The sequence below is a fragment of the Volvox carteri genome (genome assembly GCF_000143455.1).
Source record: "Volvox carteri f. nagariensis unplaced genomic scaffold VOLCAscaffold_93, whole genome shotgun sequence".
Classification (NCBI taxonomy): Eukaryota; Viridiplantae; Chlorophyta; class Chlorophyceae; order Chlamydomonadales; family Volvocaceae; genus Volvox; species Volvox carteri.
Window position 1 is genome coordinate 302579 of NW_003307636.1, and position 15294 is coordinate 317872.

At 52.6% G+C, this 15294-nt stretch overlaps 2 protein-coding genes across 2 annotated transcripts; both read right to left on the reverse strand.

The window, feature by feature from the left end:
• Positions 1–235: 235 nt before the first annotated feature.
• Positions 236–4206, reverse strand: VOLCADRAFT_99700 (uncharacterized protein; the record flags this gene model as incomplete). The annotated part of the gene is made up of 7 exons (XM_002958395.1): positions 236–349; positions 483–548; positions 1171–1223; positions 2315–2483; positions 2918–3063; positions 3705–3738; positions 4189–4206. 7 exons carry the CDS (start codon positions 4204–4206, stop codon positions 236–238), a joined length of 600 nt encoding a protein of 199 aa, XP_002958441.1.
• Positions 4207–8206: 4000 nt separating this feature from the next.
• On the reverse strand, positions 8207–14384 carry VOLCADRAFT_69446 (uncharacterized protein; the record flags this gene model as incomplete). The annotated part of the gene is made up of 11 exons (XM_002958396.1): positions 8207–8563; positions 8770–8961; positions 9330–9430; positions 9645–9861; positions 10236–10367; positions 10697–10888; positions 12695–12781; positions 12930–13055; positions 13379–13453; positions 13616–13741; positions 14283–14384. Coding segments are annotated over 11 exons (1707 nt in total), but the record flags the coding sequence as incomplete, so codon positions are not given.
• Positions 14385–15294: the final 910 nt, after the last annotated feature.

The following is a 15294-nucleotide window of genomic DNA, read 5'->3' on the forward strand; positions in this document are numbered from 1 at the left end:
ATGTACGATCCAGTGGCTGAACGTACGGCAACTCGCTGTGCTGCCGCATGCGGCACTTACAGATTAGCGCATTGAGCCGAAGGGTACATGTTGGGGAAGGATCATCCAGGCAGGCAGGGTTAGCGGATGGTGCTTTCCTTTGGGTGGGAGCCGCCGGGACCGGGCACGGGGTGGGCCAAACGACTGGTTGAGGAGCCAAGTTCTCTTTTATTCTACGCGATTGCGGCGGCGAATGTCATGTGGTGGTGGTGCCGACCATCATCATCATGGGGTCTTGCTTGTCCAGTAGTGCGGAATCTGTCCCAAGCTCCACCACTCGGCCCTTCACTTCGGGCGGGATGCCGTTGGACTACAGGGGGCCCCATTGTGCCGCTGGGTGTTGTGTATGTATACCTCTTATACCTCTTATGACACCTGTGACGTTTCCGTTGTCTCTGTGGTGCGGGTGCACCTCTGACGCGGTGGCGACTGGACGAGCTTACAAGGTACGACAAGGCCAGCTCTGCCGTGTTGCTACCGAGATCCACCAGGGTGCGGCCAGACCACCGCTCCAGGGGGGGGAGGACTGGCAACAGAAGGGAAGGAGCAGAGGAACGGCTGGGGGGCGGGGCCCCCCTGGAGAAGGGTGAAAGGTCAGAGCTTTATCTGAGGTCTTTAGCTCCAGGCTCCAGGCCAAGTTGCGATGAGGGGAGTTTCTTGTCTCATATTTAGCTAGTAGAAATCTACTACACGAAACCTTTAACAATTTCTTGCATAGCACGGCGGGCGGGTTACACCCTTGGTAAGCGGGCACGAACACGGCATTGGGGGATGGTACTGCTGGCGCTCTTGCCTCCCGCTCGGTCGCATGAGTAAGGTCCTGCTTTAGCCCGTCACGTGAATCCTCATGTCTGCGGGAACCCCCGATAGCTTGAAAGCCAGCCGCTTGCCAGGTGTTATATATTTATTGCCTCCGTGTCCGGGCCCGGTGTTTTTTGGCGGATCGCAATGTGCAAATGCGAGTGCGACGAATGACTTACTCATTGAGCAGTCGTTGCAATGATTGCCAATTTTACCGTTGCTTGCCTTCCCCAAGGTTCAGCAAGGGGGCCGGCTGAAGCCCGCACCTCACATGCGCATGCGTATGCATGTATGTATGTATGTGCACATTCGACATTCGTGTGAACTCACCGTCAATAGAGATGATGAGGATGCAACATCTCTACCCGAATAAGCAGATGCTCCTGCGTGCATGCCCGTGCACATCCACCGGTTTCATGCCCCCGGCCTTCTTTGTACTCCTACGTGCTTTACTTGCTGAGGCGCTCCCGCTGATTACTGTAGGCCGCCTCAATTGTTTACAAACAATTGTTTACAAACAATTGTTTACAACCAACAACAAAGCATCTATGCAGCCAAATACCGGGGAAGGCAGGGTTTCGCCGGGTAGCGGCCACGGGTGAAGATATGCCCCCCTGTCCCACACATCATGTACAGTCAAAGCAAGATAAGGTAGAGAACCCTTGACAGCACAAACTTGACACCTTGACGTCTCCCTCCCAGCCCGGGGGGAGGAGAGCGGAACTAGCGGACCTGCGGCTCTCCATACTGCTTAGCAGGGGACAGAGGCCCCTCGCGCCCATCCGTCCGCGGAGAGAGCTTAGGTGGTTTTTCCGTTGGGGCTGGGCAGCAGCCCCTCTGTGGCCAGAGTCAGGCCCGGTCAGATACTTGTAACCTTCACATACACACACATACACAAACATACTCACACACAGCTATTGTAGCGATGTCGTGCGCTATTTGTACCCTCTAATCATTCGACATCTTACTAATGGCGGCGCTCGTGGCTTGACTTGGGTTTTACCAAGCTTTTAAGGGTGGCTGTGCATAGTTCTTAACGGCGACGTCAGCAGACGGCCCCCGCCCGAGGGCCATCGGCCCCATCCCCACTTCTTACTCCACTGGCAAGTGCCTCCCCCACCAGGAATACCCCCTCCCCCTCCCCGTCCCCGTCACCATTCGTGGTCTTTTCCGCACCCTCCCCGAAATTCGCGTCCTCAATAATGGTAACTAAATGAAAGATCCCTCACTGGACGTGGACCTCAGAGGACGAGACCGCCACCGCAAGCTGCAGCAGTTGTAGCAGCTGCTGTAGCACCAACGCCACCTCAAGTACTACTACTGCCACCAGCACCAGGTTCAGCACCACCAGCACTAGTCGCACATTTAGGCTCACCACCATCACCACCACCACCGCTCTCTGCAGTAGCAGTAGCAGTAGCAGTAGCATGTAATTCGCCCACATCCAGAACAATCCCTTCCGGCACGGCCTCACTGCCCAGCCTCTTTCCAGGCATTTGCTTTCGTGACAAGGACGTCGCCGGTTTGCTGGCAGCTGCCGGCGCAGGGGGGCTGGGGCTGGGCTCCTGTTCCCTGGCCTCCGTGCTCCCTTTCTGTCGTTGTTGTTGTTGTTGTTGTTGTTGCTGCTGCTGCTGCTGCTGCTCCTGCACACGCGGTTATTGGGAGGGGCGTTTCAGTGGGCAGCAGGTCCCGGGGGGGCGCAGCTCCAGGGCAGATATTATGACAAAGAAATGAAAACGGTTCACTCATCTGTGCAGTAGCTGGCCGCTGAAAAGGCCTCTCGAGATGCTGGTGTTAGCGCTTAGCGCGTATTTGTAGAGCCGTACTGTGTACCAGCTACTACAATCTGCCAGTGTGCAAGTCCACATGTACATCAGATGTACATCAGATGTACACCAGAAGGCCACGTAAACGATGTAAACGTAATCCGATAGGTTAAGTTAAAGCCCTAACCCTTAAAGAGATAATTAAACCCTGATTTACCAGTTCCCGTGAAACCTTTAGGGACTTCGGATCCATGAAGGACCTTCGGTAAAGGGCCCTTTGGGGACTCCGTACATCGACTCCGTACACTCACCTGCGCCGCCAGAGCCGAGTAATGGCGCCAGGAGACCACCACCAGCACCACCACCAGCACCACCAGCAGTACCCCAAAGGTGATGCCAACCCCTAGCGCCACCTTCTCATCTCCATTAAGACCACCACCACCACCACCACCACTGCCTGTTCGAGGGTTTGAGGGTTTCAAAGGTGGGTGTAGATTTTGCTGTGCATGTACGTGTCATTATATCTCTCTCGTTCTTTCCCCCCCTTTACAAACACGCATTGCATGCATGTGCGCGTGTACGCATGCGTGCGATGAGCGGGGTGAATAGTCGAAGGGGTTCCGGAGCGGGTGTCTTTTTGGAGTGGGAGGGGCTCCTTGATGTGCCCGGTATCCGGATGCTGGTCGCTTTACATGAGGGCATCAGGGCTCATACAAAAACCCTGAGATTTGTTGAAAGGGGAGAGAAAGAGAGAGACAGAGAGAGATGGGGAGGCTGGCAAACGAAGGGAGGAGGGAAACAACCCCTCGCTCAGACAACCCCCGGTGGTGGTGGATACATTAAAGTGGTGGCGGGGGGGGGGGGTATCCGATGCACGGATTGCGCAGGGCCGTGACGGAGGGGTAGGTTCGGAAACATGGACATAAATTGGATGCATATGAATGCGCCGTACTTAACACATACACACACACACAAACACAAACACACAAACACAAACACACAAACACACACACACACAAACACACACACACACACAAACACACACACACACACACAAACGCACACACACACACGGAGTAGCAACGCAAGCGAGCTTACCCAGGTACGTGGGTGGCGGCTGCTGCGCGGAAGTCTGGGGTGTGGGCGGCGGGGAGGGAGGTGCCGGGACACCGAGACTCCGCAGCGCCGCAAAACCCTGAGGATAAATTTCGCAGCGCGGGAGGAACGGAGTGGTTGTTAAGAGCCGGGATTTGGTTCCGGGGCAAAGGCGGCTCGGGGGGTTACACTTCGAGGCCTGGATGGCCTGGAAGGTGGGGACGACGGTGCGGCCGCATTGATAAACTAGGCTGTAACTAAATCCCTTGCTTGCTTGTGCAACCAGTGCTGTGACTGTTTTTCAAGCCCTCAAGCAGGTGCCGTACATGGAAAAACTGCTCATGAATCCAAGTTGCTGCGAGCCATCACCTGCTGTGCAAAAGCTACTGGCCAAAGCAAAAATATACAACCTGCATAAATTTAAAAGGCAAAATACATGTAAGATCTCAAAGCTGGCTTAGGAGTAAGCCTTATACCGAAGCCGCACCAAGTAGCAATAGTCCATGATCTGGTCCACGGGCCATAATATGGAATACTTTGAGGAGACACATTAACGCTGAGTCAACGAAATTCGGTGAGAGAGCCCTAACCTGGCATGGTCGTGTTACAATTGCTTCCTTAAAAGGTTTCAGCACTTCATTTCATATATTATCGAAAAGAATAATTTATTTTTATTCCGCGGCTATATTGTGCCCTCATAGCCTATCGAATAAAGTACGGCCTATCCAGTACTGATGTACCAGTCGAAATGCTGTCCGTTGGGCCCTTTCCCCTACTTTCTTTTCCCCACAACAGAAAATGAGAGGAAAAAAATGTCGCTCTCCTGCGTTCTATTTCATTGCATGGTTCTAGCCGATTCCGTTGAGACCTTGCCCGTCCACGATTTCCACCTTTTCTTATTCTTTATGGACCGAATAGGAAGGTCTGAAAGCCTCATTCGATTACGTACCGCGTAACTGCAAACGAAACGCTCAAATGTCACATCAATCGACTAATAGATGAAACTATCAAAATGTTCTTTTTACATTCTTATATTCTGTCGGGGATAAATCACTAAAGTGAGCTGTTTGGGTGAATTCCGGTACTAATTTAACTACTCGCATTAAATCACGCATTAATATTCCCATGCCCGGCCCAAGCTCGGTAAAATCTCTTATGTGTAGTGAAGCTGCAAGTACAGGTAGGCCAATTTACGCTTTCTCCCCCCTTTGCAGCGATTCCTGCAACGGCGTCTTGATGTATGGCCCTGCGCCCGTGTGTGTGTGTGTGTGTGGTTGTTACAGTGGGCTCCAGACTCTCGAAGAGTAGAGCCATCGGGCCATCTGGCCGTGCACTGCAGTAGAGACTAATATACCAAAAGATTATCACCTCAGATAATTAACCTCTCATCGGTAACCGCTCTCGCGAGCACATCAATTTGCCAGATATAATTCTCAAGAAGGGGTGATGTACGCCAACGGAATCCCAACCTTTCCGTGGAATTCCCAAAGCTGCGAAACCCTGAATGCGGCCCCAAAAGTCAACAATAACTCGACAAATTGCTTCTTCCGTAAGGGAAGGGCCAGGTAACAGTGCCGGGTTGGTTTTGATGTTTGCAGCCATATAACGTCTCCCATGCTCCATGGCTGACACCGCAGCAAGAGCCACAACATCCCAAACACATTGTTGCACTGATTGTGGGGCTTGGATAAGCCAAAGTTGCTTCCTTGAGACTGGCATTCCTATTGAAAGAGTAAGTTGATCTGCTACTGCCTGTGCCACCGGACAAGCCCAGAAATGATGATAGCGAGGGGATACACCTCCCACTGAACCTATTGGATAACCTCCACAACCACAAATCGTTGGGCGCGACATCCTAAGATGGGAATTTCCTAACATAGGCACCCCATCAACCGCGAGACGCCACCAAACCTCTTTTTGTTCATTTTCCCACCGTAAATGAAACCATAAACGATGGAATGTCCGTTGCAAAAGAAGAATAGCTTCATCCAATATCTCAGAAGAACCCGTCGCCTCTTTGATGANAAGGGTATGGGCCACACGGCGAGCCATCGAAAAAGTGTGAAAGTTGCATATTAGTCGCTATTTTAACGGATAAAGTGTTGGAATCGGATTGGAGTGCCCTACACCCCATCTCCAACCAAGCCTCGACACTAGGGTTTGGGTAACCGACTCAATAGGGGGCACCATTGCTTCCCTACATTCTACACTCAGCGGCAACAAAAGACTAGCCGCCTGTCTCCAATTCGCTGGAATATCATCTAGAAGAGCGCCAATAGCATCCATACATTCCTGCCATTTACGATAGGTGCACAGGGATTTAGCTAGTGGGGTTTGCGGTTGGAGGTATTGATCCACTATTTGATGCCAAGCCTTGCGTATTGCTAGGCCTGCTTGGTCCGTTGCCTTCATAACTCCATCCAAGGCCTCGCGCGCGCAAAGAACATCTCCCAACGTATGCAATGCTTTACAGCCCAGGAGGGCCTGATGTCGAAATTCTAGTCCTGGGCGGATGTTATCTAACTGGACATTCACCCTTTTTTCTGGAAGAACAGGGTTTCCCCACAATGGCCCGTGGGCTCCCATTGCTCCATAACTAACCTTGGGACGGTTTTGCACATAGAGCAGGAGAGAGCTATGTACTCTTTACCTGTTCCCGCCCCATCGCGTTTGCTGGAGCTGCTTTATTTATTGTTGCGTGCGTGCGGCCCAGGTGGGGCCCTTCTCCGTACTGCAACATCCTTTCGTTCCGTTCGCACGCTTCGGCTGCAGCAAATAACACATTTTTTGCTGGATTTGCATATATGATGTTAAGTGTATAATGCACCTGCAAAGCTGACCATCACCACATACCGCTTCATATTAGATGCCATGAATAATTAGGAAAACAAATTGTCATGACCCACGGGTCATTATTACGCGCATTCGCAACGACGGCGTGGAAAGCTCATCAGCAAACTCAACACTACACCTACCTCAGTCCGCCCCAAAAATGATGGTTTAAGTCTCAGGGTCTACATTAAGAAAACAAGACTAAAGCAAAATTTCCTTGCAGGTCTACTTTATCGCTCAACCAAGTAAGCACGTGCTGCTGTGCTAATGTCATCCTAATCCAAGTCCAAAAGCCATCCTGCTGCAGTTCTGCTTCCTGTATTCTCTGCCCCCACATGCACCCCCCCCCTCGCTACCGTACCAACAGCAAGACATTCCCACAGCCCGACCCAATCCCACGTATATATGCCCAAAGCAGAAAGTTCGCGTTCGTTTCCAGCTTTTTAACCAACAAGGCACACCACCACTCAAACAGCGCACACTCAAAACAAAAAAAACGAGATGAGCGTTATCATGTCTGCGATTCCACGAGAGCCATCACATCTGAAGTAAAATAAAAACATCCGTCTGCAAAGTCACTCGATATACCTCATTCCTTCATAATAACACAAGACAAGATTCCCACAACAAAAACATCTCTAATGACTCGCCAACAGGAAGTAAACGATACCTCTAGCCACGTCAGCTCCCACATCCTGACAAACAACAAACAAACGAACACACGTAAAACCCAGGAGGAAGCTGCTCATGAAAGCTATGATAGCACTAATGGCGATGGGACCTCTCTCCCCGAGGAAGTATACCCAAGACACCGGCTGGCTATGTATCCAAAACTACGTGGCGATCGTCATTCGTCGTACAACCCCACCGTACCCACCTCCTTGCGTCCTACACACTTCACCACTTACCACATTATACCCGGCAGTACCGCGGCAACCGGCCGCATGCTCGCGCAGAGAGCCTCACCAACCAACTCATCAACCAACTTCCCAAGGCGCCCAAGGGGAAGTTTCGGTATTGCGTGACCTCCGTGACCTCCAACAAGTGCAAGTGACGTCGTTCGCACAGAACCCCCTCTCCGCCCTTCGCCCCCCATCACCACCACCATTACCCCCCACACACCATTACCACAAGTTGCAGTTCCTGTCTGTCTGCAGCAACATACCGGCATTTGACCCCATCCGCTAACAACTCTTCTCCCCACACACAACACAGACAGACAGTCACACATGGTGCAGCCACACAGGCGAACACCCCTCAATCGGTATCCATATCGCCGCTGCCGTCGCCACCACCTCCTGCACCGCCGCCGTCGTCACCGGCGTCACGCTCAATGTTCAGCGCCTCCAGGTCGTCCAATAACTCCTCCAACGGAATCTGCAGTCGGGATTTCAGGCAGTTTGCGGTTGTTCGTTAGATTGAAATTTCGCAACATGCTGCCTTCCCGAAGATAGGGATTGTATAAAAGAAATCAAATGAGGTCCTTCGGCACAACATCACCGCACAGGGACGAAAGAGCAAAAAGAGAGTTGCTGCAACGACCGTCCTCATCCCCGTCGTATCAATAAAACATGAGAATAATATTAATGAACAGGGACAGGGCCCCCGGCTCCGAAAACACGCACATGTCCACAGAAAAACATACACACACAGAGACAAACAGAGCGCCACGTTTACAACGATAACACAGCTTTTATCCAACTTGTAACAAGCGTAATAACAAAAATACACAACCAACCAAGTGCACGTTCCACCGCAACAACAGCGGAAACCGCCAAAGCCTCCTTTCTCCCTTCCCCCCCCGCCTGCACCCCCCTTACCAGCGGCAAGTCGTCGTCATCCTCCTCATCGGACTCGCCCTCCAAGAGACCGGCGGGCGCCGCTCTCGCCGGCTGTTGCCGGTGCTGCCCGACCACTGGCTGCTGCTGCTGCAGCAGTGCCAATCGCTCGGCGTCCTTGTAGATGTTGATACGGGCGCGCATGTCCGGATCTTCCTCCAACTCGACAAGGAAGCGCTCCCGGTCCGCATCCTGGACCGAGGATATGGCGGGTAAGGGGGGAGGGGGGCACCCGGTGGCGGGGTGAAGTGAAATGAGAAATTGGCGGCTGGCGAGGGTTTGAACCGAATGGGGTAGGGGGGCAGAGAAAGGGAGAGAGAGGTGGCGTTTCGCAATGTCGTTGATCAGCACACCGACGCTTGAGTGAACTAAAGGGAAGCATCATCAACATAAGCAACAAGCCGCAGTAGCAGCGCTCTCTCCCCCCCTCTCTCTCTCTCTCTCACCGCCGCCGCCTCGTTACGGCCCCGCGGTCCGCCAGCCGCCTCGTCCACCTCCATCTCCAGCGTCTTGAGCTTCCAGGGCCGGGCAGCAGCAGCCCCACCCTTGGCATGCCGCTTGCGCCTCTTCTCCTCATAACTCTTGCGAACCTGCAGGAGCAGAATTGGTTCCACCCGGGATCGATCCACCGACCAGGTTGGGTCTGGCTGGGGAGGAGAGATGTAAGCCGCCTTTCCAATATTGCCCTTAGCTAACTGACCCGTGGTTCGGGAGTCTGCTCTACTGCAAGCCGATTACCACCTAACCCCAAAACATGACCCACACACCACACAGCATTTTCAGTCATCCCCACCCCCAGGGCCATACCAACACCGCAACAGTACTTTTGAAATGATGGCGCCTCGGTGTTGATACCGTCATCATAAATAGATATATGGCATTAGATGTAAGAATGTAACGAAATGTAATGTAATTACTTATTTTTTGAAAGTGCACTACAAGTTTTGGAGACGCTCACCAGTACGACGTCCGGTACTCTCCCGCCCTTGTTAACGTAAGCCTCGTAGTCCAGGCCCACGAGCTGCGATGCCGTCATGTCGTACCCAAGTACGGTGTCTCCTGAGGATGGACGAGCACAAGATGAATGCCGAGGGCAGCAAAAGGCAGCCGAGTTGAAGACCAACTGAGGGGTTTCCTTGCTAAACAAAGAAACTAAAAGACCTAAACACCAAAAAATACAAGGAAAACGAAAAACCCGACAATAGCCCTCCCTCAGGGGATTCACTTCTTCCTCCCCCTTACCACCAACCTATCCTCCGCCCTCACCACCCACCGGGGTGCAAGATATTGCCCAGATGTGTCCGCGTGTGGAAGACGGTGTCGTTGCGGCCAAAGTCACTCATCCTTGCCACCTGAGCCTCGGACAGCAGGTACCTGGAGTTGCTGTTGCCTTGGGGAACCGGGAGCGGCTCAATGTCCAGCACAATGTACGGCACCAAGGCCCGCTGCGACGCCAGTGCCGTAAAGGGATGCCGGTAATACACAGGCGCCTGGTCAGGAAGGCGGGGGCGTGCGGGCGGGGGGGAGAGAGCATATGATGATGATGATGATGCTGGCGATGGTGATGGTGATGATGCTGGGGATGATGGTGATGCTGGCGATGGTGGCGATGGTGGTGATGATGCAACAAGCAGCAAGGGGCCGAGTGCCGAAACGCCCAAAGAAGGGTCGAGAATGGGGATGAGGGCCGCGAGAAGGAGGCCGAACAACCCAGCGGGGGGGGCAAACACGTCGAGACGCTTCCGACACGCATTCCACACCCCACCCCATCACACCTTTTCCCCCGTCCCCGTCACTACAATACACCACACAAAAACATTGCCGTACACGTACGGCAACTACCCAAGCTGTCTACTACACTCACGTCCATGGAGTAGTTCCGCAGCGTGAGGGGGTCGGTGATAGTGATCTGGTTGGTGATGCGGCTGACCAGCACCAGGGGCCCTAGGTTCCCGCACGAGGCCGCCATTTTAGCCGGGAGACACGCCAAATCATCCTGTTGTGTGTTGTTATCGTTCGGCGTCGCGGAAAGCCCGACGAGAAGAAGAAAAAGGAGAAGAGAGGGAAAATGGGATTGAAAATGGAAATTGGAAAATGGAAAATCGTAGAATAATGCGATAAAATGACGCAATCGGAATTGCAGCAAAACGGAATTGGAATTCTGCGTTCATCAGACTTCTGAAGAACATATGATGTAACGTACATTTAATCTATGTACGCGTTTTACAAACGCGGGGGCATACAAACCCTGACACTACCTCATGCAGCCAACACGGCCACCAAACGGCGCCCTACCTCAATGAAACCCAAAACCTCCAAGCGCACCTTGCACAGCGGTACAATCTCCACTGAAAACGTGAACTTGTAGTTGTACGTGTTGTTATGTGTGTCGTGCGACACCAGCTGTTTGTCGGCTCGGAAACGAATGGGGACGACGCTTTGAAGAAAGTCGATGAACTTCAGCGCATGTCCGCGTTGTGAGTAGAAAAAGTCGATGCCCTCGTGGATGTCCTTGATCTGCGGCGACAAAGCAATGGCACTTTTTTGATAGTAACCAGAGGGGAAGTGGACGACAGGTCGGCGAGCGATAACGCAGAGAAGGGGCAGACGAGCAGAATAATTTATCTTGCAGTCAGGCGGTCAGGCGCCAGGGAGAAAGGAGACATTTTATAGGTGCGTTCCATCACAAGAGAGAACATCGCAAGTCATCACAAATACCGCAAATCCTACTGCCCGCATAGGGTATCGAGGATTATTACGGGGCGCGATCAGATAGATAATTGATAGCGGTGAGACGGATGCGTGGTGCGCAGAAGTATCAAAAAAATAGCTCAACAGGACCATGTTAATAAATACAACAGCTTTCCTCCTTCCTCTCCTCCCCTCTTGTGTCATTAGACGGCCCAAAGAACGACGCTATTCCGCTCCTCTCTTTTCGTGCCACTGTAAACCCACCAAGCGCTGCGGCGCGCGCTGTCTGCCTGCCCACCCCAAAAAGGGTGAAGGAGTGGAACGTCGGTGCCATCAGCTTGTTGTGTTTTCCACAGGCCCGGACCCATTCATTTACATGCAATGGATTGGGCGATCGGAAAGACTAATCGATATAGCCATCCCTTGGCACAGCTCCGCCCCTCCAAACGAACCCTTTCCTGAACCAGCTCGGCCCCCCCCCGATCATCAACCACCACCGCCACCACCACCACAACAGCAACATAAACATCAACAGCAGTATAAACACCACCATCACCATCACATCACCATCACGACGCCAACAGGAAAACAGCTAACAGATAACTGCATTGTAAGTTTTCGCGGAGAAGTACCTCTCCGAAACCATGCGGGACGAGAACACCCCTAAAACCCCAACCCCCCCTACCGAGCTCGGGGTATCCCCAAGAGGCAAGAGGGGGGAACGTCAATGGGTCCCTTGGGATCAAGACCATAAAAAAAACGACAGCGGCGGCGGCGGGGGGGCCGTAGGGTGCAGCGAACCATCGGGCGCATGGAAGGAGATGCCATCAGCTTTGTAAGGGTTGATTTCCACACATGCCCAGAGCCGTGTATGACGACAGCGCCTGGGCGATCGGAAAGACTAATCGATTTAGGCACATCCCCTGGCACAGCTCCATAAATCCGCCTCCAAACCGCACACCACTGCCGTTTTACGCTTTAAACCCGACGGCCCACCACCCGGGCACTCGGCCAATCGGTGCACACAGTACAGAAAGTTCCAACACGCCTTCCCCCCTCTGTCGCAGCCAATTTCCCCCACCACCACCTCCGGGGGCCCGAGTGATACGCGCCTCCAGGAACCGACACCACAACCAGCATCAGACGATTACGTGGTCATAAACCCATCTTCTCATATCAACACATGTATCAGACAGGGTTTTTCGGTTCTAGGGTTTTAGGTTTTAAGGGAGACGCAAGGAAGAGGACCTTTTCAGAGCGACAAATGCAGAAGAAGCTTCCACCAGACACGAACGGAAGATGTGTTTCATGTACGAAAAGGCATAATCCTTCTCCCAGTTGTAAAGTGTGCAGGTGGTAGCTGCACATAAATGTAGGATTGCCATCGGTGCCATCAGCTTGTTGTGTTTTCCACAGGCCCGGATTGGATTGGGCAATCGGAAAGACTAATCGATATAGCCATCCCTTGGCACGTCTTCTCATCAGCTCCACCATCAGCCCACACCGCCTCACAACATCACGTCGCATCAAACGCATCAACTGCAATAATACAAAGCCCTCGAAATTCAGATCCAGCTCTTTTTCTACAGGATCCAGATCCAGCTCGACTCAATGGATCCGACCGGAACTCACCTTGACACAGTTCGCCGCAGCGTCGTGTTTGAGGATGAGCTGCTCCAAGAACAGAAAGGTGCGCTTGTGGAAGACGTGTTGACGGAGCTGTGCATGGGTATCGCAGGGTAAGGGGGAAATCATATGCAAGGATCATTATCATCACCACCACCATCATCACCACCATCATCACCACCATCATCATCATCATCATCATCATCATCATCACCACCACCACTGCACTCCCAGGCCCCACCTGGACGCACGCCACCCAGCTATTGGGGTTCGCGTTCTGTCGATTGCAGTCCGGACACATGTTGTTCTCCACCACATAGTCCACCACGAAGGTTTGCTGTAGGATAGCGCCGTTGAACACCTCCGCCTGGGGGGGGGGGGCAGTAACGGAACAGTAGTACAAACACACGTGGGTCTGTGTTGTTATGATTTGAACAACATGTGCGTGCGTGTATGTGTCTGTCTGTTTGTGTGCGTGTGTCTGTCTGTGAGTGTGCGTGTGAATATTCACGCCAACAGTTTTGGCAAGGAGGTGTCTCCTCAACTGGAAGTCGCAACCGCAAGAGCGCATCTTTCGCCCTCACTCGCGCACATGCGCAAGTGACAACAACGTCGTGAATAAAAGTTAGATGACCAAAACCCAGACCAAACTCCAGGTAAAATCCAGCTTTTGCAACCGCGCGCAAGCACCTGAATTGTCAATTTGACTTTTAATCTCTTGCTGTGCGGCTCCGTCCAGACGAACCCCGCGTCCACAAGTTTGACCTGCGGGGGCGGGGCCGGCAACCAGGACAGCAGGTGCCGTTGCGGGGAATCAGAGAGCGCATCGCCGGAGAAAGAGACAGACAACAGCGAGTGGGTAAAAGGCGACTATCCAGCTAAGTAAAGTGGAGTATAAATAAGCGGAATTTAAAAACGACAACAAACCTTTTGTAGTCCTTTAATCTTTTTAATGCAGAACGTTAGAAGCTCCTTGCTCTCCAGCTCAGCCGAGACCCAATGCTTCGGAGGTTGCAGATATCGACCACATTCCTTGCACCAGAGCACTGTAACCTGTGTGCGCAGAGGTTGCAAAATGAGCGTGAGATTGTCAACATTACAGACGACTCGGGAGTTTAGGGAAATGGATTTTAGGAGGGAAGGCCGCCAGCCCGCTCATGCTTGTCTGCATGGGCAGGCGCCTGCCAGGGCTGGACCAACCCTCTTTCAACGGTTTCGGAGCAGGCCGGTTCTGTGTCCGCCAACAGGGGTTCGCAAACGTTTGTTTAGCAAAGGTCCAACAGGGTGCAAGTTCTGTAAAATATGAAATAGCTTTCTGGGGAGCAGGTTGAGTACCTAATGGTGATGTGAGGGGAAGAACTGCGAGAAGCCGGCATTTTGACCCCCTTGCCCGAGGTCGGCCATATTATCAAAATATGGTGAGGACTGGCAACAAGGTTTGTCCGGAGTTTCGGCGAGAGCCCGATAGAAGCGATGGAGCTGGCGGGCGGGGGGGAAGATAGGGGTGTGGCGCATGGCAAGCGCCGAAGCATCGGCCGTGGTGCATGATGCTGCGATGAGCGTGCTAAACGTTGAGCACAGGGCAACGTAGTACCTGTTTCTGTATCCCCTCCGTGATGTCCACTTGCGAGCGGATGCAGTTGACACACATGTTGGACGGGTTCGGAAGAATGCTTGTCCCACAGAGACAACATAGCCTGTGCAGAGAAAGGGATGCGACTAGGCATGGTACGCGCGATGAAAGACGCGACGGGTCACATCGATACACGTCCAATAATCATTACGAGTACGCATGTAGTTACTATGCCGAAGCAGGCAAGGATAAATCCAGCACCTGGCGAGCACTTGCCGCCGCCGATGTTGCGTCCCGGCGGCCAGCCCTAGTCGGCTATTGTTGAACCCCAGCCATCCCGCAAGCACATAGTATAAGGACATCACTTACACATATCCTTGCGTTGCTTGCGGCTGAAATGTAACCTGCCCGCCGTAAGATGTAGATGAATCCATGGCTCCCCGGTGTCAGGCAAGTAGCACCGGGCCTGGAGCAGAGTTATGAGATACTCCACAACACACAGAATAAGAAAGTCTACTTCTTAGACCGCGCCTTCGGACGAGCCTCAAACAGCCATACGAATCGCGATAAATTTGTAGTTTGGGTCTCTATACCCACTGTACAAGAGAAACTCTTTAGGAAATCAAAAAGTCATAATCACCCTGTGAATTGAACATACTGCAATGTCTCCGCAGCCTTGTAGCGTAGGGCCCACGACGGTTAGACCTGTACGGACATGTGTAATTCCTCTGGACTTGCTTTTCCTGTACACTACATATAGTCATAAAGATAAACTCTGATCAAGGATAACTGGAAAACGATATGCTTGAAGGCAATGAAAGACAAAATGCCAGCGGACGGTTAACTGCATTAACCGTCCTAACCGTGCCTGCTGACGGTTTCTGGTAAATCCGCCATTCATGTCCTGGAGAGCAGACGTCGGTAACCGCAGTTTTGTGGTCTTGGGAACGTTTAGGACGCCTGTTTTACTGCAACCCACAATTGGCGCGACAGGCCGGTCAAACGGCCCTACGGGCCGCATATGAGGCCTTTA